This window comes from Crocodylus porosus, unplaced genomic scaffold, assembly GCF_001723895.1.
Source record: "Crocodylus porosus isolate Cpor-Errol unplaced genomic scaffold, CroPor_comp1, whole genome shotgun sequence".
NCBI classification, from domain to species: Eukaryota; Metazoa; Chordata; order Crocodylia; family Crocodylidae; genus Crocodylus; species Crocodylus porosus.
In genome coordinates this window covers 4,756,848-4,777,507 of record NW_017728943.1, presented here as the reverse complement: position 1 = coordinate 4,777,507, position 20,660 = coordinate 4,756,848, and the positions used below count along the sequence as shown (strand labels likewise).

At 50.6% G+C, this 20,660-nt stretch overlaps 1 protein-coding gene across 1 annotated transcript in view; it reads left to right on the top strand.

The window, feature by feature from the left end:
- Nucleotides 1-20,660, top strand: part of MRC2 (mannose receptor C type 2) — a 108,322-nt gene that overhangs the window by 78,115 nt on the left and 9,547 nt on the right. Inside the window, exons 10-24 of the mRNA XM_019548485.1 lie at nucleotides 507-622; nucleotides 1,291-1,439; nucleotides 2,215-2,432; nucleotides 4,314-4,456; nucleotides 5,874-5,976; nucleotides 7,657-7,795; nucleotides 10,297-10,332; nucleotides 11,426-11,586; nucleotides 12,346-12,413; nucleotides 15,177-15,277; nucleotides 16,188-16,333; nucleotides 17,125-17,239; nucleotides 17,470-17,633; nucleotides 19,114-19,222; nucleotides 20,241-20,479. Of these exons, the coding sequence (XP_019404030.1) occupies nucleotides 507-622; nucleotides 1,291-1,439; nucleotides 2,215-2,432; nucleotides 4,314-4,456; nucleotides 5,874-5,976; nucleotides 7,657-7,795; nucleotides 10,297-10,332; nucleotides 11,426-11,586; nucleotides 12,346-12,413; nucleotides 15,177-15,277; nucleotides 16,188-16,333; nucleotides 17,125-17,239; nucleotides 17,470-17,633; nucleotides 19,114-19,222; nucleotides 20,241-20,479 (2,007 nt within the window). The remainder of the gene's footprint in view (nucleotides 1-506; nucleotides 623-1,290; nucleotides 1,440-2,214; nucleotides 2,433-4,313; nucleotides 4,457-5,873; nucleotides 5,977-7,656; nucleotides 7,796-10,296; nucleotides 10,333-11,425; nucleotides 11,587-12,345; nucleotides 12,414-15,176; nucleotides 15,278-16,187; nucleotides 16,334-17,124; nucleotides 17,240-17,469; nucleotides 17,634-19,113; nucleotides 19,223-20,240; nucleotides 20,480-20,660) is intronic.

Genomic DNA, 20,660 nt, shown 5'->3' with positions numbered 1-20,660 from the left:
CACAGTCAGGGCAGCTAGGATCTGGAACCAACTTCCAAGAGAAGTGGTGCAGGCTCCTACCCTGGGGGTGTTTAAGAGGAGGTTAGATGAACCATTTGACCCCAGTACTCTTTCGGGTCGGACTAGATGATCTACTCAGGTCCCTTCCGACCCTAGAAACTATGAAACATTATCCTGACTGGTGAAACTGAAGGGCTAGTTCTGATTTGTGTAAATGTTCAGTGGATGTTTTCTTTTTATTTTTTTTGTGGATCTTGCTTAGTTCTGTGTTTTGTTAATATTTTTGTAGCAGTGTGTTCCATGAGTCATAGATTCAGAGGAAAGAACTAGAAGGGACTTCATGAGGTCAAGGCAGAATCATCCCTGGCTAAATCACCTCAACCAAGTGTCTGGTCACTTATGTTTGTTTGCAAAAGGCCCAAGGGAAGCATATCTGTGTGGGTGAAGCTGTAGTTGGAGGTATCTTCAAGAATGTGTAACTATTATTACTACCTTGTGCCACCCAGGGCTGGAAATGGCACAGCCCATCCTGCTATTGGTTGGGAGAAGACCACGTAACATACAGCGAGGCTCGGAAGATGTGCTCTGACTATGGGGCCACTCTGGTCACCATCACCAACAGGTGTGTGTGCCCCAGGGATCAGCTTTATTAGCACAGCAATTTGGGTTCACTCAAGGGGAGATTCTCAGTGCTCCATTACTGGCACTTGTCTGTCTGAGCAAAGGACAGGGAGCCGGGACTCCTTGTTCACCCTTGGGAAAAATCAGTTCCCTGCTGTATGCTATGCAGGGAATAGACTAACAAACACACTTTCTACCCATGATTGAAGGCCATTGGGGGACATAGCAGGAAGTATATAAGAGTGTGGACAAGCGAACAGATTGCAGCAGAAGAAAAGCTGCTCTGCAGTAACTGTCCATTGTGTCCTTTCTTACCCCATAGGGAGGAAGAAGTCAAATCACACAGTAACTTAGCCCTGTTTCACTGAGGACTAAATTGCCCCATTTTAGATTTCACTTACCACAGGGTAATAGCAGACACATGGATTGGTCAGATGTGTCAGCTGCTCCCACCTCTTTTTTAACCCAAATTAATTTGCAAATAAACATGTAGTCATTTGTTTGTCCATACCCTAAGACCTCCACCTCGTGTAACAGCGGCCATCTTGAATGACACTTGAGGTTGGTCTGGGAACTCCCAGGTCTTAAAGCCAGAGTTCCTGTAGCTTGAGCTGTAACATACCTGGAGGATATTGAACAGTAAGGATAACTTGTGTTCTCCCATGTTAGGTTTGAGCAGGCATATGTAAGCAGCCTCATCTATGTCTGGGAAAATGAGTATTTCTGGACGGCGCTGCAGGACATCAATGAAACAGGCTCTTTCCGCTGGCTGAGTGGTGATGAGGTCATGTACACCCACTGGAACCGTGACCAGCCTGGTAAGGACACAAATGCCAACTGACTGGGCTGGTAGGGTGTAGAGCACTCCCAGAAGGCATTAGTTCCTTACCCCAGGGTCCCACTGCATTCCCCCACCCCACACTAGTGGTGCTCCTGCCTCCTACAGGCCTAAGCTGCCTGCCACTCTGCAGAAGGCAGAGAGAGGGACAGTATTATGGCCAGGAACTAATGGGGAAATATGCAACAGACTAATAATGGTGCGCTCTCTCTCTCTCTCTCTCTCCCTCTCTCTTTCTCTCTCTCTGAGGTGGCTCCACATCTGCATGGGTATAGACCCCAAGCATCTGTGGAGCTAACTATGGCAGTACATGGGGGGTAACTAAGAGCCAGGGTTGGAGCAGAACTAAAGAACATCCTCACAGTCCAGTCTGTTTGTCTGTGGGGGAATCTTCCACAGTTGCCCAGCTCTGGGGCTAGCTAGCACTGAACAGTGGAACAGCCTTTTCAGGGAACCATCTTTCACTGGCTGCATGGTGGGAGAAGGGGTTCCTTTTTACCTCCCCAAAGAAGAGCACTGGTGTCCTTGCATCCTGGGCCTCCAGAGAATCTAGGCCAGCAATAGATCCTTCCATCCCCAGAAGAGGGCTTTGTCCTCTCTGCATTCAGTCGCACACCCTCTGGGCTCTCAAGGATGAGTTGTGGTCACAGGGGGCCTAGAGTTTGATCTGGCCCTGGCTGATGGTAGGAGATGATCATGTCCTTCTGTCATGGCTTAATCCTGATGTCTTTTCCCCACCTCTATAAAAATTATAGGTTACAACAAAGGTGGTTGCGTTGCCTTGGCCACCGGGAGCTCCATGGGGCTGTGGGAGGTAAAGAACTGCAGCACATTCAAGGCCAAGTACATCTGCAGGCAGAACTTGGGCACCCCAGTGAACCCTGACTTACCGGCCTCATACCCCACACCCAGCCTCACTGGTTCCTGCCCTCAGGGATGGAGTTCAGACCCCAAGCTCCGACACTGCTACAAGGTAGGTAAGAGAGGAAGGCAGCAAGGTGCCCATAGCCCTGCCTCACCTCCTAGTTGTTAGTCCTAAAGGCTCTTTAGGACTATCAGGAAAGCCAAGCTGTTTGTAGAGGATGCAACAATGCCACCCAAAGCAGCAGAAGTAGCAATTGTAAGAAGCAGTAAAGAATACAAGTTGATTTGTATCTGGTGGCTTTGTTATATGGAAGAAGACAGGGCAGGCAACCCCACCTGGTTAGTATGTCACACACACGCCCTCCCTGGGCACTCAGGGCGAGCTATGCCTTTGAGCCCTTGTTCTGCATTGGACAGGCAGGGATACAGAGTCATGGCAGTCTGGGGAAGGCTCTTAGAGGTTCTTGTGGACAAGACAGGCAATGGAACTCCCACCAATCAAAACAGTTACAAAATAAGCCTCCTCCCATCCCCTTACTTGCTCTCCTTTCTGGTTAGTGGGTCAGGGAGGGTTGCCTTGGGCAGCTCAGTGCTGCTGTAGATGCTGGACTCCTCCAGGAAGGTAGCTGGATCCTGAGCAGGTAGTGGGGGAATGTCCCACCTGCCACAGCCTGGGTCTATAGAGTACTGATTGCAGCAGGGGCCTAAAGCCAGGGAATTCTTACATCTCCATATGTGTATCTCTGTTGTTATTATGGGGGATGGAAGGAAGGGTCCCTGTGGACTCAGGGTTGGCTCTTCAGGCCTGTGCCCTATATCCAGGACTCGATGTGGTAGTGTGTGAGGTATTACAACTGGACAGGAGAGTATTTACAGCAAAAAGTATTTGGAGTGGCAGACAGGGCACTGTTAGTTCTTGGGACATTTCCAGTCCCTGGGTCTCTCCTGTACCCCCTGGTTACCACCCTCATAGATGCAGTGTGATTCTGCTGCAACTTGGCATGTTTCCATATGACCTGAATTGCTTCAGGCTAGGAATGCTTCTAGTAGCTCAGGATACTGCTGACACCCAGAGCCTGCTTTTTCCTGGCCCTGCACTTGGTGTCTTTGCCCGTGTGAAAAGAGGGTGTAAAACTCAGCCACTGCAAACCTTTGCACCCACTGCATGTGAAAGGGGTAGTCATGCCCCTGAAGAAAGCCCTGCCCATGGAGAGTATCACCCCTTGTTACTACTGGTGAGGGGACAGACGTCTGCTGTGGTGGGTGGGTGGGGGCAACTTCCAAAGGGGGATGTTTTCTCAGGATTTCTGCTGGGGTGGGAGGCTTCTCAGTGGCTGCAGGTCACATTCACACTGGGGGTAGCTCACCAGACAGCACTTTGGGAGACACACTTCACAGGAGACCTTCAGCTGTCAGCAATGCAGTCAAAACCTCTCCTTGGAGCAGAGCTTGGGAGTGGAATCCAACATTTTAGGGATGTCTGCAGAAGTGCCAGGAGAGCAGGTTGTTTACAGGTGCAGTGTGGTTCAAAAGCAAAGGGGGAATCCACAGATTAAGGAAGGGGAACAAATCTAGGCTTGGGCAGAGCCTAGTAGGGGTGGGTTGGGTTCTTATGCCCTCTCATCCCAGCCTGTTGCTGAAGGCCTGAGCTGGGCTGAATTCTGCTGACTCCTTGTACATGCATATCACTGGGCAGCCAATTCCTCCTTCTTGCAGGGTACCATAGATACTTAAAGCAGCTTAAAAAGCAGTGGGGGCAGCTTCAGGGAGATGGTGCTGCGTGGAAATTCAGGTCTCATCTACAGAGGGTGCACATGTTGCTGAGACTCCAAAGTTACTGTGAAACCCCTGGCACTGGCCCATGCCTGAAGCCAAACTCCTCAGAGGAGCTTGGAAAGGACTTAGCACCTCTCTGTGTGTATTTGCCCCCACCCCAGGATTAGGAGTAAAGCAGAGCAGCAAGCCCTCTCCACCTTCTTTCCCTCTCCAGGTGTTCCACTTCGACAAGCTGCAAGACAAAAAGACCTGGATCATGTCTCAACTGTTTTGCCGTGAGCTTGGGGCACAGCTGCTCAGCTTGGGCAGCTATGAGGAAGAACATTTCATAGCCAACACTCTCAACAAGATTTTTGGGTAAGGACCAGTTTACAAGAAGTGTGTGTATGTGTGTGCATGCATCTGTACCCTGAGGTATGTGTGTGTGAGAGTGCACGTGTAGGTTTGGGCCATGTGCATTGGGTGTCTGTGACTGTGTGTGCATGAATTTGCAGCAGCACATTTGTGTGTGTGTGTATGTGTGTGCGGGCATGGGGATGTATTTCTCTTTACGTGCACCTTAGTATGGACAAAATGGGCTCCCATACGTGTACAGGGAGGCTGTACTCACAGTGCATCAGAGCAGACTCAATTCATCGAATCTGCTGGAGCTTGGCAATTACCACTCTCCAGCAGACTCCAGCATGACGTGTATCAGCGTCCCCACACTGAAAAATGGCAGCGAGGCATTTTAAACTAAAGCTCGTTTGATGAGCTTTAGTTCAAAGCACACCACAGCCACTTTTATGCATGGGGACATTGATATACGTGGCTCTCAGAACTGTGCTAATTAAAGCAACCCCCCTCACGTCTATAAACATCCAATATGTCCTCTTGTCTGTGTGTGGGTAAGTTTAGAGGGTTGCTTGGTGGCTGCATATGTATACATAAATATAGGAAAATGAAACTTTCCAATGAGCTGCTGTAGAACACCCTTTTTGGCACCCCTGCCCTTGCCTGGGCACATGCTTCTGAGCACACACCAAAGCCAGAAATGTAGCAGTCAGGCTGCTCCACAGGCATCCCTGCAGCTGCTGTCAATCACTGTGGAGACCATTTCAGAGGTGACTGTAGAAGTCCATGGGCTTGGTGTGGCAAGGTGGTTGGATGGTACATACATGTCCTGGTAGCAGCAGGGATGTGGTAGAGACATACCCTCAAAGTGTCCTCATACCTTCTGCTGCTGATCAGTCAGGATTCTGTACTTGCAGGGCCATTGGTCCCGTCCCATCTAGCATTCCTTATTCCCTATATTTCCTATACTTGTGTGCACACAGATATAGGATATCTGTATATTTGCTAGTGTGCCAACATGTTGGCTGGGTATGTGTATGGGCCTGAATGTTACCAAGGCATGCATGCATGAAAGCAGAAAGTGTAAGTGTGTAAGTGTATGTTTTCTTTACAGGTAGTCCTGGGATAAAAGTGTGCCTGGGTCTGTATGGTGAAAATAGGGCTAATTAGTGGCTAGGAATGGACATTTGTGTGGTCCCCCCATCTATGGCAGATGGGCAGTGACCAACATTGATATTGCAAAGCAGCTGAGACAATTTAATACGCAAATCAATAAAGTAGCCCTGCATTCTTGCCTTCAGGGTGCTTGGTTCAAGCATAAATAAAATTGTTAATAAGTGCACTTTAAACATGGCATTTATACAAACACAGTTCTAGCAGGGCTAGTTAGGTAGGCTCTGTTCCCTTTTCTCCTTCTTATCATGGCATGTGCTTTCCCCAGTGAATCAGAACCAGAAATCCATGAGCAGCACTGGTTTTGGATTGGCCTGAATCGGCGGGACCCCACCAGTGACAGGAGCTGGCGATGGAGTGATGGCCTTGGGGTGAGTGCTCTGCGCTATGAGCAGCAATGGATGCTAGATCAGTTATGATCTCCTAAGCACGTGGAGCTGTCACATGCTGCAATGAGACTCATGTGACATCTCATTATGGATAGATAGACAGGAACCACTTCACCCCAGACCAGTGTATGAATGCAGCCCAGTCAGGGAAACATCAGTAGTTCCACACCACTGGTCAGTTTTTTGGGGGCTTAACAGGAACCTTTTAAATAGCCAGGGGGAATTTTAGGAAGGCAGGTGATTCTTATCCATGTGGAATGTGGCCTGGACACCTGGGGGGCAGACCTGGAACTGATGGAACACACTTTTCTCTTTTCAGTTTAACACAGCCATGCCACTTTATACCAGTAGAGACCCTGGCCCTCGCAGAAAGCACTGTGCCCTCTCTAATGACCACCAGTGGTCAAGGCCCTAGGAAGATGCTATGCTTTTCCTACCCGTATGTGCATTAAAGCTGATTTAGGGAGTGAGGAAGATGCTAGTCAGGCTCCAGGATTATCTCATGCTCTGTGTGTCAAAGCCCCCAAGATCTGTAACTTCCTTTGGGGTGGAAAGAAGGATAGGCAGCCAGCAGAGAGGTACTAGTGAGACTTCTGGAAGGCATCACTGGGAAACACAAGCTGTGGACTGACACCAAAAGAGCCTGAACTCCCCTACTTCACTATGTGACAACACATGGGTTCTCTAAAAGGATGAGACACCCAGCACCCACCTAGCTCTTCTGTTTCAGCAGTCTCTCCACTAGAGGCCACATTCTTCTGGTCTCTCTAGCTCAAACCAGTTTCCCAAATGGAATAAATTAGAAGACTTTCTTTGCTGGTATACCTGCTGGCATAGCTGTCAGAGATGGGGGAGGAAACCTGGTGTGTATGCGTGGGGGGGTGAGTGCTACATCTCAAATAAAAGGGCTGAATAACTTTCTTCTGGGACCGATTCCCTGTACCCACTCCTCCTGCAAAGTGGACAGCCATACAGTGCTAGCAGCATTTCACACTTGCATTACAAGAACCTAGATGATTATGAAAGGTGGGGAAGGTTTCCCCTTGGTCATAAAGTGAGATGGGACAATCAGGGGTGCAGCAGATCATCAGTTGGGCTGGCCTTTTCTCTTGCATGCAGCACTACACAGGTGGCCAGGTGGATGTGGGAGAGCTTTGCCCTCTGCTGAAGAATAAGACTTCAGCTTCTGTCTCTCAGTCAAAATATCAGCTTGCTGTTGACAGACTAGCAGCCTGGCCTACTGCACCAAGAGACCAAGCTATAGGTGCGTATACACAAGCAGTGAGGCTGCTCCAGTGTGCTGTAATTACAGCACAAATCGAGTCTGCTGGAGCATGGTAATTGCCACGCTCCAGCAGCCTCCAGGATTTCATGCATCAGTGTCTCCGTACTGAAAAATGGTGATGGGGGCACTTTAACTAAAGCTCCTCTGATGAGCTTTAGTTAAACCACCCCTGCCATAATTTTAAAGTGCAGGGACACTGATACACATGATGCTCCAGGTGCTTTAATTAGAGTGGCTCTCCGAACCGCTCTAATTAAAGTGCCCCCTTCTCCCCCCATCCCAGAGCACACGTATAAACACCCTAAGAGCCTACATGGACACCACAAGCTCTCATGGAGCAGCAGACTCTAATTCTCCCTGTCTTACTTGGCCATCAGTTTTATTACCACAACTTCGATCGCAGTAACCATGATGATGATGACATCCGTAACTGTGTGGTGCTGGACCTGGCATCCTTGCAGTGGATGCCCATGCAGTGTGAGTCACAGCTAGATTGGATCTGCAAAGTACCCAAAGGTAAGAAGGGAAAGAACCCCCCCAGGGAAAACAGGGTGGGTAAATCAGAAGTGGTGAGAACTTGGTAAGTTCATGGTAAGAATACAGCATCTCATCAGTGGGTCTCAGTGTACTGTTTCAGACAATGTCTGTTTCAGCCTCACAGCACCCCATCAGGTGGCATCTTCAAAACACAGCAACCAGGCTCCTCAGGGCTCCTTGTTTGGCTTCTGCCAGCAAGCTCTGGCTGCATTCTCTAGCAGACATGGAGCTACTTATGGGTATTTATTAAGTCATCCCTTCCAGAGCTGATCCAGGCTTGCAGACATCTGAGGAGAAAAGGTTTTGCCTTTGGAATGCACCAGACTGAGGCAGGGTAAAAAAAAAATCTGCCAGTACCATCCCTTGCATAGACAGTGTTCCCCACTGAGAAACGACCCATGCGTGACACATGAATCATGTCTCTTAGTGCATGACTAGAGGATCTACAGATCCTGTAGTAGTGTGAACAAAGAAGAATTGTCCTAGGACAGAGTAGATCCCAATTGGTGTGTGAAGAAATTTCTGGGGAAGAAAGCCCTGCCCACCACAATACTTGCCTCAAAGCACTAAATTTGTACGTAGATACAGGTACAGACCCTTCATATTATGCACCCCAAACACTCAACAGGGTATCAACATACTTACAGAGGCCTCTGGAGTAGGAGTATAAATATTCCAGCAAATCTACTGAAGTCTGTTTGCCAAATGGTTTGGCTCATTTTTATGATAAAGCAGTTTTGTTTGAATGGAAAAATAAATAGCTATCTCCTTCTGGTCTCTGTGTGACTACACATGGCCTGGAGACACGTTTAGATAGGCAGAGAGCCCTTTATTAAAATACTGGCTGTGCCTTACTGTAACTGTTTAAATCACTGTGACCCCACACAAGAGTTTGGAGTAGGAATAGAAGAAAAACCTGTGTCTATTTGTCTTTAGCAACTGAAAATTTCAAATTCATCAAAGGGTTTTGGATCAAATCCTTTAGGCACCTTTGAAATATGGAGGCGCTGGTTGTTCCTCAACAGTTTAAAGTCAAAAACACAATGCAACTTTACCAAGCCTTTATCTTCAGTTCACATAAAGCACATATTGCATCCTTCCTAGATTAACAGCATATGGCTACAGAGTAAAGGCTGATTTTTTTTGAAACATGCATTGAACTCAAATCCAGACCCCCTGCACCTACACTGAGGAAGCATCATGGTTGCAAAGCTAAGCTCTCACAAATTACTTCCATTTGATTTGATAAAAGTCTTCAAATACCTGAAGGACGATTTTAAAGAGGATGGAGATGGGCTTTTCTCCATGGCTGTAGGAGAGAGGACCAGGAACAATGGCCTCAAGCTGTGGCAGAGGAAATTTAGGTTGGAGGCTTTTTGAGATTGTTCCTACAAAAGCAGCTGGAGCCTAAAACTTACCAGGGACTTGGCCCCCCAAAGGGCTGGAGCCTGGCCTTGCTAAGGGGATAAAAGGATTACAAGTTGTAGGAGAAATATCAAAGGTATAATTCTTGTGTCCATGTTGGAATGCATCAGCACATGGGTTGATTAGCAGAGCTGTACACATACCCACAGCCCTTCCTTCTTCTGTCTCTTAGGCTGTATTTTTATGGAAGGTTTCTGTTACCATTATAAGACATGAAAGTGGATCTCGAGTGATTTATTTATATACATCCTCAAGTCCTTGGAGAGTAAAAAGGAGTCTCTCAATATAGTTTCATCTCTTCAGTCTTCCAGGATGCATCTCTCTCTCTCTCTCTCTCTCTCTCATATTCTGTCCTTCAGAATCTGGGGGCTTCTAAAGGCACTTTGGGCAGGAACAGGAACAGAATTGCCTTTTATAAAGGTGGCTGGAGAGACTGAACCAGAAAAGGAGCACCCAGAGCTTTGTCCCCTGGGTGCCACCCCACCAGTGTGCAGAGCTCTTGTAAAAGGTTGGCCCTGGATGCCAGTGTTTTTGAATCCTAATCAGCTTAACTGCAGGGCAAGGTAGAGGCACACTGGTAGGGCAGCACTTGCTGCTGCTGCGGCTGCCCAGGCAATACTTATCCTGTAGAGCTGTGGAGAGCTTTGCTCCTTTGGGTTTTCAGTCAATACCTTTCCCTAGAACCACATTTCTGTAGGGAAATAAAAATGTTCCCCTCCCCATCACTGCAGACACCTCTCCAAGTACTGACACTGCTGCGGTGCAGGTTGGCCCACCCCGCGCTGAGGAGCAGAGCTAGCTCATGTCAACAGGCTCTGGAAGGCAGGTGAGCTGTAAGAGCCAGAGAAAACTGCCATCAGCCAAGGATGCTAGGTTCAGGAGGTCTTTGATTTAATTGAAACCCAGTTGGAAGTGATTATCTCAGCTCTGAACTGGAAGGAAGAATTTCCCACCCTGCAAGATTCTGAGCCTCAGGGTCTTTAGGCCAGAAGCTGAGCCAGCCCAGGGATTTTTGCTCCCTCTCACTCACTCCCTTCTCTTCTGTGTTTGAACAGGTGCTGACGTGAAGGAACCAGAGATCACCACGCAGGGTGTGTTACCAATTTGCCTCCAGCAATTTACAGACAGGGCTAAGCAGCCAAGCTCATCCACCTTTAGGTTCTTTTCAGCCTTTACAAGGAGAGCTCTGCTGTCTGCTGATTGCCGGCAGCCAGGCAGAGCGTTAAAAAAAGACAGAGAGCCAAAAGTAGGATGAGGTTAGCAAATACATGTCAGCTACAGATGTGTGTTGATCCTTGTGGGGAAGCTACCCAGGCACCTTGGGCATTTTAATATGTACTCCAGAGGGAGAGGGTGTGGGGAGGGGGTTAATTAGAGCAGCTCTTAAAACACCTGCATTAAAATGCCTGTAGTGTCTCATGTATTCAGCATCCTACATTTCAGAATGGTAGTGGAGGTGCTTTAACTAAACCTCGTAACTAAAGAACAGTCCAGCAGGCTCAATTAATTGATTCTGCTCCAGTGTGTTCTAATCAAAACATGTCAAAGCCCATGTATAGGTGCCCCTTATGACTCATTCATTGCTGAGTGTCTGAGAAGAAAGGGCAGCGTGGTAGCAGCTTCCATGGGAGTGCTGGCCTCCCAAACACAGCGAGCTTGCTCTGAGCCTATTCCCAACATGAGCATTTGTCAGCATTTACATGCAGTATGGCTTACTTACAGCACTGCTTCAGAAAATGCCAGGACTGCAATGGCAGTGGGAAGAGAGCTGAATTAGCAGAGCTAGGAGGAATGAGACAAGACTGGTATCTCAAGGCATGCTACAAGGCAGGACTGAGCCTTGGCGGTGCTGTACCTGGGGCAGATCTTGACCAGCAAAAGCTGATCTGTAGGTCAGGTAAGGAAAATTGGCAAGGCTAGAACAGCACAGGGTGCAACAGATAAGGATTATGGGGCATTGGCAGAACTGTAGGGAAGGGCTAGGCTTATGGCAGGGCCAGCCATAGGTCAGGATTATGGGGTTCTGGCTGAGCTAGGAGGCACTGGTACGGGAGGGTGCTTGTGGGTCAGGGCTGAGGGACATCTGCAGAACTGTGAGGGACAAATGCAAAGCAGTTCTCTTCCCTAATATCAAGGCCATTCTGGGTTCACCAGGTTCACCTGCCTTGTGCTTCTTCTTTTCAGGGAGCAAAGAGTGGATTAAATACCAGGATGAAGAATACAAATTCTTTGAGCATCACTCAAGCTGGGTGCAGGCCCAGCGCATCTGCACCTGGTTCCAAGCAGAGCTGGTGTCTGTTCACAACCGAGCAGAGCTGGATTTTTTGGGCCAGAATCTGAAGAAGGTAAGAGTGTGTGGGCCATCACAAGCTCATCTTCCAACTGCACATTCATTCAGTAGAAGGCAGATCTGCCCCATTGAGGAGAACACCTGCTCTCATTCTGGTGTACTTTGCTTATTAAGGTAATACTTCCTCTATTTGTGAGGTTGGAGCAGGGACACAGGCCCCATAGAGCACCAGCATGTGCTCTCATGGGTTTTTCCTGTCCAGTTTTCTCCTGCATATCTCTGGCATCCCTGATTTGGCTTTAGCACACAGCTGCATGTTTTATGACCTGGGCCCTCAGGCACAGTGGCAGAAGCTGGGAGTGTCTTGGCTGGTGGCAGTGGAATTAGGCTGGATTTACCCCCATATAGCTGGGAGTAGAGCCTTGCCTCCCAGCATTGCCTCCTGGCTTGGCCTTCATCTTGGGGTACTTTCTGCTGACTGATGCATGAAGATGCCAGTGTTACTATCGGCACATCTTAGGCTCCTCCCAAGGTGCTGCAGAGCAGGCAACTGCTGAGCCTTTTCCCATCTTGAAGAAATCACTTCCCCACTTCAGAGAAAGGGGAGCTATTCACAACCCATCCTGCTGCTGTTCTGCTTCTTCTCCAGGCTCCTGGCCTTTAGAAGTCATGGAGGAGCTACAGGAGGCAGTGTGGCTGCCCGCCAGACTCAGCCAGCCCCATGGGGATGGCCATACCTGCATGTGTCCACAATGCATTTGGTCTCCTTGTGCCTCTCTCTACCTGTGACTCTAACCTGTGTCATGTTTGCCAGTTCTCCAGGGGCCAGGAGCAACACTGGTGGATTGGGCTACACACATATGAAAATGATGGGCGATTCAAGTAAGTCTGTGGGGATGGGACTGACTTCAACACATCCCCCCATCATGCACACACATATCCTTCTGCTCTCCCTCACCCTCCTTCTTCCCTCCATGTCCAGAGAGGATTTTGTCTTAGCACAGGTAAAACCTGGAACCCCTTGAAACCCCGCCTGGAACTCTCGTTGTGGTGAGGACACCAGGTTGGGAACCCAGCCTCCCCTGCCCACTGCAATGAGAGCTGCCTGTGGCTGGCTGAGAGCTGGCAAGGGATCTTGTCTGCCTGTTTACTGCCTACACCTTTCTGTCCTCAACCTGCCCTCATACATTGCATCCCCATCCTTCTGGCAGTCAGGGGAGAAGGAGATGCAACATATCCAGTTCAGAGGGCTAATAGCCAAATAAGAAGTCCAGCTCCACTCATCCTAAGCAGCTACCCAACAACCAGACCCCTTCTCTGGTTGCATTCAGCATGCATGCTCTCTCTACAGCCATTGCCCTCTGCCAGCTGGGTTAGCCACCATGTTTACCTTTGGGACATTGGGTTCCCATCTTCCACCCATAATCTCATGCAGACAGCACCAGCTTCACCACCTTTTAACTGGCTTTCATCCTGAAAAGCCTAAAGGATTGAGTCAAAGCCTCTGCATCTTGAAGTTTGAGCCTCTGCTACCCAAGCTGAATGTCCCAGCTCTGCTAGCCAATGCTGCATTAGGTTCACTGACATCTTGTGGCCCAGACACCACTAGGAGGAACCAGAGTCACATAGGGGATCTGCAGGTGGGAGTAGAGGGAAGCACACTCAGTTTATAGGATATTAATCTTGCCTGAATCTCCCATATGTATAATGTGCAGCATTGGGCAGAAGCCTCTTTCCCACCCCTTCCTCTTCCCTTCATTCCTGTTTTGTTCACTTCTCAGATGCATCCCATTTGACACCACTTTCTGGGCTCCTTAGCCTTAGGTCCTGTACTGAGGGCGCCTGGCAAGGCTGAGGTTCCAGTGATGTGCTGGAGCCTGCCTGGCAGTGCATCTAGCAGGGAGTAGTGGTGACACACACATATAAGTCAGGGCTGCTCCTGGGCCCATTTCCAGTGCTGGCAAAGTATCCCTTACAATTGCCCCTGGGCACATCTACACAAGACACTTTACTGCACAGTAGACTAACCTACTGCACAGTAAAGCATCACTGTCTACACATGTATGACATTTACCACACAGTAAATTAGTCTATTGCATATTTAACTGATCCCTGTAAATACAGGTATTAGATTAACTGCACAGTAGTTGCTGCGCAGTAGCACTTGTGTAGATGATGACTAAGAGCAAATTTGCTCATTGTCAGCCACACCAGCAGGGGGCCACAGAGGATGAGGGAGTTCTCTATCTCCAGTCCTGACACTGCTCAGCTCCTGGGTCCCCCCAGGAGCTGGGAGCCAATCAGTGCCAGGACTGAGAAACTCTAGGCTTCTTTTCTCAGCCAGGGAATCGCTGGCAGCTGTCCCACTTATGGGGCGGCTGCCAGCACTGGGCAGAGATTCCCCACCCAACAAGGGGCTGGCTGGGACCTGTCCTACTCCTAGCGCAGCTTCCAGCAAGCCCCTGGCTGGCCAGGGATTCTCTGCCCAGCAGGGGGCTGACCGGGACCTGTCCTGCTCCTGGAAGCTGTCCCAGGAGCAGGACAGGTTCAAGCCAACCTGTGCTGGGCAGGGAAGCCCCGCTGGGTATGGGGTTTGCTGGCAGCTGTGTGTCCTGATGTGCATGGGGCCAGGAGAGCTCTGCCAGCTGCAGCGGCAGCTGTCTCCCCGCCCTGTGCACATCTGGAGCCCTCCTGATGTGGACAGGGTTGAGAGACAGTTGCAGCTGGAAGGGTTCTCCTGGCCCTATGCGCATGGGGCTGGCCCTCATTCCACCTGCCAACCCCCAGGCTAGCACCCCAGGGGAACCGGGAGTTCCCCCTAGCTGTGGCAGTGGGGCAGAGCAGGGCCGGAGCGTCCCTGTATCAGGCTACTCCCACTGGGAGTAGATTTACTTGCAAGAGGGTGCACATGTAGACATGCTCCCAGGGAAGGCTTACTGTGTAGTATTTTACTGTGCAGGAAGCTTATATCACATTAATAGCATGTGCAAAATTACTTCTCAGCCATTCAACCCTGCTGGTGTTTGGGTTTCTGTAACCCTCACCCACCATCCCTCTGGGTTAGACACAGTCCAGGCTATGTGAGGGACAGCAGCAGTAGCAGACACCAGCCAGTTTGTGAAGCAGGTAGAGTTCGTGCAAGAGCAGCCACTGCTATTCCCAACCACTTGGTGTCCCAGCTAATTGGATGCCTTCCCAGAGGGCTTGTCTGCACATGGTGGAAGTTAATCTGGAGCAAGGTAGGGTGTGAATTCTAACATAGATTAGCTGTTCCTAATTCACTCCACAGCATGCACTCTTTCATCCAGGGAATGATAGGTTAAACCTTGGCTAAACCTATCACAGGTGCAAATGCCTGCAGTGCATGCCCAGCCTGCTCACCTCTGCCCAGCTGTCTGTATGGTTTGCTCCTGGCTTATGTCTCAAGCTTCCCCTCTCCTGTTAGATGTCTTTGGCCAACAGGAACTTGGCTAATTCAAAGCACAGCACTCTTACACCAGAATAAGTATGTCTGTACATGGAGTGGAATGGGAACAGCTGGTGCAGAATAACTCTCTGTAAACATGTCCTAAGAGTGTCAGAGCCCACATGCCTGGTCTGCAGAGTCAGAGCAAGGATGATGTTGCCTAACATTGCCTTTCACAGGTGGTCTGACGGCTCCTTACTGAATTTCATTTCATGGGCACCAGGCAAACCCCGGCCAATCAGCAAGGACAGGAAGTGTGTGTATATGACGGCCAGCAGAGGTGAGAGGTTTGCAAATGGATGTATGGGTGTTTCTTCACTGTCTGGAGACTGTTTGACAGCCAGATGGGGAATCATCCCTGTGCCTGTTTTGATATGGCTCTCCCTCAACAGGGAAGACACAGCCACATGGACTGCACTGTGGGCTAGCTACTCTGGTACATCCCCAGGGCTTCCAGCAGCCATGTATAGCCGAGGTTAAAGCTGGCTCAGGTGTTCCTGCCAGTGACGCCATCCCCTTAGCAACAGTATAGACACAAGACAAAGAAACAGCCCTCCTAACACTATGTAACCACATTCAGCAACAACACTTCCTGTCCTACCCCAAATCCCCACAAGTTGGCTTAGTACCATTACCCCCACTTACTGGCAGGAGGAATGAGGCCAGAAATGGGGCAACCAACACTTTTGTGAGTGGTATATGATTTTGAGGAGCCCAACAGGAGACATCTTGGGCCTGATGTTCAGAGGGGCCTGACGCCCATGGCTGCAGACAGAGAGCTTCACTAGGTCCATGTGTCAAGCCTGGGGCGGCTTAGCAGGGACACCCAAAGATAATGACCACTGTTGAAGCCTGGGGCGGCTTAGCAGGGACACCCAAAGGTAATGACCACTGTTGAAGCCTTGGCCTAAGTCATTTGCCCAACAGCTTATTGACTGGGAGTCACTGCTCTGCACTAGCCAGGTCTTGTGTCTTATGAGGGATAGAGGATGCACACTGTATCTGGTACAGCCATTCTCCATGCACTCACCTTGCCTGAGCATGCCTGTTCCAGATGTGTCAAGATGATGGCTCAGTGCTTGAGGGAGCTGGTACTTTGTCATCACCATGCTCATTTCCATGGTGCTGCCTCCACCAGTTGGGGTGCAAGATTGCAGTAGAAGAGGCCTATGCATTCCTTTCCTCTGCAGAGGACTGGGGTGACCAGAAGTGTCTGACTGCTCTGCCATACATCTGCAAACGGAGTACCTCCACTGCCATGAAGCCCACCCTCCCACCATTGCCCACTCCTGTTCCTGGTGGCTGTGCTAGAGGCTGGATCCCATTCTTCAGCAAGGTACGACAGGAGACCTACAGACCCAGCATCTGACCCTGGTCACACTTGTGTGCGCTTGTTTATATTCCTGCGTATACACTTGCAGAGAGGCACTTTGCAAGGCCATGAGCCTGCAGGCATGGTTTGTGGCCCCTTGGGGGCAGCAATGCCGCAGCTGCTGTCTGCACTACCTAGCTGTGGGATGGATTAGAAAGGAAATGCTGCATTGGAGGTGGGAGGAGAGGCACGCAGGGACGGTGAGTGTGTATGCAGAGCTGGGGCGTTATGGTGTGCGTGCATGAACAGATGAGAGGTGGGGTCCAGCATGCGTGTGAGTGTGTATAATGGAGTGATCAGTGCCTGCATGTGGGATCAGTGTCTGCATGTGGGAACATGTGATTGTTCCAAGATCTGCCTGGCATGTCCGATTCCATGGGAACATCTAGGACGCTTTCCGAGGTTGTGGAGGTGGGGAAGGCTGGGCTGGAGGGAGTTGACGGAGAGAAATTCTATGTAGAGAATTGAGGGAGGGTGTGGGAGGATACTTGTGTGGTGAAGCAGGGAGTTGCATGGGGTGGGAGGTGGGGTGAGGATGTGGCTAGGTAGGGAATACAGGGTGCTTGGGGGCGTAGATGCACAGCTGGGAATGAAGTGCCTGTGGATGGGGATAAAGATGTAAGAAGTATATGAGAATAGAGTTAAATACTAAGATTTGTTACCGGGGCGGAGAGGAGGGATGGGGAGGGAAGAGCCAGCTGCTGAATGCATTGCTCTCTGGGACACATTACTCATCTGCCCATGGCCTTGCCCAGTGTTTCAGCTTCAATGGCCACGACAAGGCAGAGAAGGTGACCTGGCAGGATGCAAAACAGGCGTGTGAGAGCCAAGGCGCTGTGCTGGCCACTATCTCCAACTACCTCGAGCAAGGTAGGGCCAGGGGGCTTCTTTGCTGCTGCCAGGGCTCTGCAGTTTCAAAAAAACTGCAGGATCAAAATTGCTGCCTGGGAGGAAACTGGTCCTAGAATGCTTTGGCCCTGAGAGCAGAGCATGTCCTGGGTGCAGCAGCTGTTTGGATAAGCCATGGGGCCAGGTGCAGGGACCCATACCTCCTTGGAATAGTTGGTTTTCTCTCTCACATCCATACTTTCATTTTCCAGCTTTTATAACCTCCCAGCTTCCAAACATAACCTTTGACCTTTGGATTGGCCTCCATGATGCCAAGAAGGAGTTCCAGTGGGTGGAATCCGAGCCGCTCAGATACATCAACTGGGCCCCTGGGGAGCCCTCTGGATACGGCAGCTCCACATCCAGTGAGAAACCAGTGAGTGACTCCCATGGCCTCTTAACCTGTCGTTTCAGCCCAGATCAGGCCAGGGTTCCATCTGGCCTAGTACCCCGTCGTTATCAGTGCCCAGCACCAGCTGCTTCCAAGGAAGATGCAGGAACCCTGCACCAGCAAAGGCCCCCTAATCTGCAGGAGTCAGTGATCTGCTTAAGCACTGAAGCATACTTCAGTATTATCTGCCAGTCCTTGGTGCTGACCAATAAGATCATTGCCCCCCATCCCTCAGTGCTACTTGGCTAAATCGTAGCTGGCAGGGGGAGGGGCCATCTGCAGGTGTTTGGGGAATATGAGCCCTGTTGGGGAGAGGAGACAATTTCAGGGGAATCACAAGAGCACTGGGACCTAAGAAAGGGTGGTCTGGCAGTGGAACAGTCTGTTAAGAGAGGGGTTGGGAACCCTATTTCACAGGATAATTAGAATTGGAGAAGAGATCAGCTGACCCCCTAATATTCCCAAAGCACCAGCCAGCACCATGCTGAAAAGATACACTGCTATGCTTGTGCCAATTAGCTGTCTCACCTGATCTCTTCTCCACCCCAGATCTGTTCTTACAACCCATGCAGTCTAAGAAAGACCCTTGTTTAAAAGTGAAACAGTAGAACATAAAGTTTAGACATCTGCACTGGCAGGAGGAATGGGCCTTTGTCCCAGGGCCTCTTCCACTTTTGCCTCCTCTCATGCTACCCACATGCTGTCCCCAGGCAGTGAGATGGGACCAGGATAGAGAGGGGTGGTTCAGTCAAGAGCACTCTTGAAGGGGCTCCCAACAGCGCTTGGCACACCTAAGGAGGAGTCTGGCTTATGGCCTTTATGCCAACCTGTCCTCCACCATACCACAACTGACAGCAGCCTAGTTTGGCTCCCAGCTCAGTGTAAAGCAGCTTTCAGGGGTGCTGCTCCTGGAGGGGATTGCTAGAGCTTGGCTTTGTTCCAGTCATGCCCCATGCACTGGGGCTGAAAGCAGGTGCCACAGAGCTTGTGTCACTAGAGGAATTAATCCTTAGAAGGTAGGGGATCCCCAGCTAGGTGGCAAAAGCCAGCTCTTCCCCCCATCGCAGAGCATGGGGTTGCTGTCCTTTCAGCTCCAATCAGTGAGGTACAAATACTTACATAACGAATCTGTTCTGAGTGCCTCCACTCACGATGATCAAGACTTCTGCCCCACTCCTCCTCAGACACTGAGAATTGCCAAACACCTCTAGGGCTGGTTGCCCCTGTTTGCATTGGGAAATTTCAGAGCCAGAGTGTCTCCATCTGCTGTACAGGGTGTATTAGATGTGTCTGGAGAGGATGCCTCTGGAAAGCCTGGTCAGGCCAGCAGCCACAGGAGCGAGCTCAGCTCACACCACACAACAGTGTGCTGCACTCTGAGCCAGCTCAACCAGCTAGCTGCCCTCCAGTGAATAGAGCAGGGCTCACAGAGGTAGCCCTGACCCTACTGGGTGCTGTTTTGCAGACTAACTGTGCTGTGGTTTGGCATGGCGCCCCTCCCCACTTCACCGGCCGCTGGGACGACAGGAACTGCCTGGAGGAGATGCACGGGTTTATCTGCCAGCGAAGCATAGGTATGGGGCAGAAGGCATTGGGTTGGCAGGTAGGGCACCTGCCAAGAGAAGACAAGGACAGTGCTGAGGTCAGAAATGAGCTATGACCTGGTGTAGGCATCTTCCGCTGAGATTGTTGGCTGCAGCTGGGCTTTGCTCCAGCCAGCACTAATGAACCAGGCAGGTGGCTGTGCTCCAAGCCGGCCCTCAGTGTTCAGCCATCTCTGGTTTCTATAGGGTCCCCAAGTAGTCTGGTTGCCCTGCAAACATGACACATGTTTCTGGTGCTGACAGTCCAAATCCAGTTGCAGGTTCCCCCTGGGAAGCAGAGAATGAGTGTGTTGTCAAGATGCCATCCAGGGGTAGAGGGGGAAGGGTGTGTGTGTGTGTGTGTGTGCGCGCACGTGCATCCATGCGTGTGTGTGTGCATCCCAGTGTCCACATCTGTGCACATGCCTGTGTGTATTCATATGCATGCATGCATGTGGGCCCATTTCTAATGCTAGGCCAGGCGCATCTCAGAGTGCTGAACAGCTCCCCAGGAAAAGTCTCACCTCTTGTGTTTCCGTAACCTGCTGTTGGGCAGTCCCTCCCCACCTACTCCCTGCGCTGTAAGCACTGTATAATACACTCTGTCCCCAGAGACTGCAGTTGCAGATCTCCCAGTCCCATTGCCCAGGAACTGAGATGCTGAGCCCATGAGTCACTTCTTGCCCTGTGCTGTGCCCAGCTCTTGTTGCTCATAGGGCATCCAATGGCAGAGTCATCCCCTGTGGCAGGACACTGCCTGCTGGCACACGGGTGCTTTTCTGCCAGCAGTATTGGGCCCAGTGAGATGTGTGCGCAGAGTGGGAACATTGACTCCACCTGGGTTTCTGTACACATGGTTATATTCATGCCTGCTCACCAGTGCATATCTATGCCTGCTCATGGGTGCTTGTGCCCAGAGGGAGGGCCATGCAGAAGGGTAGAGCAGTGTTATTCTGGTGTGAGGGGACACTTGTGACAGCAGTTTGACCTTGCCTCTTTCCATCCACAGACCCAACCCTGAGCTCCTCCCGGACGACGTATCCCCCTTCCCCCAACTCCACGCTCTCTTATCTCAACAGCACCTACCGCATCCTGCAGAAACCTCTGAAGTGGCATGAGGCCCTGCTGCTGTGTGAGACCCACAACACCACCCTAGCCAGCGTGCTGGACCCTTACACACAGGCCTACCTCACTCAGGCAATCAGCAGCTTGCGGGCCCCTCTCTGGATTGGCCTGGCCAATGATGAGGTAGGACAGGGGTTTTCAACCTTTTTAAATAAGTGTACCCCTGGCGACCAGATGGTGTGGGGAGGGGGGTGTACACAGCTGGACACAGAGCGGCAGCAGTGTGGGGTGCTGAGTGGCGGCAGCAGCCGTCACACGTGAGCTTCACCCCCCTCCCCCCCACCCCATGTCCAGCCGACTGGCC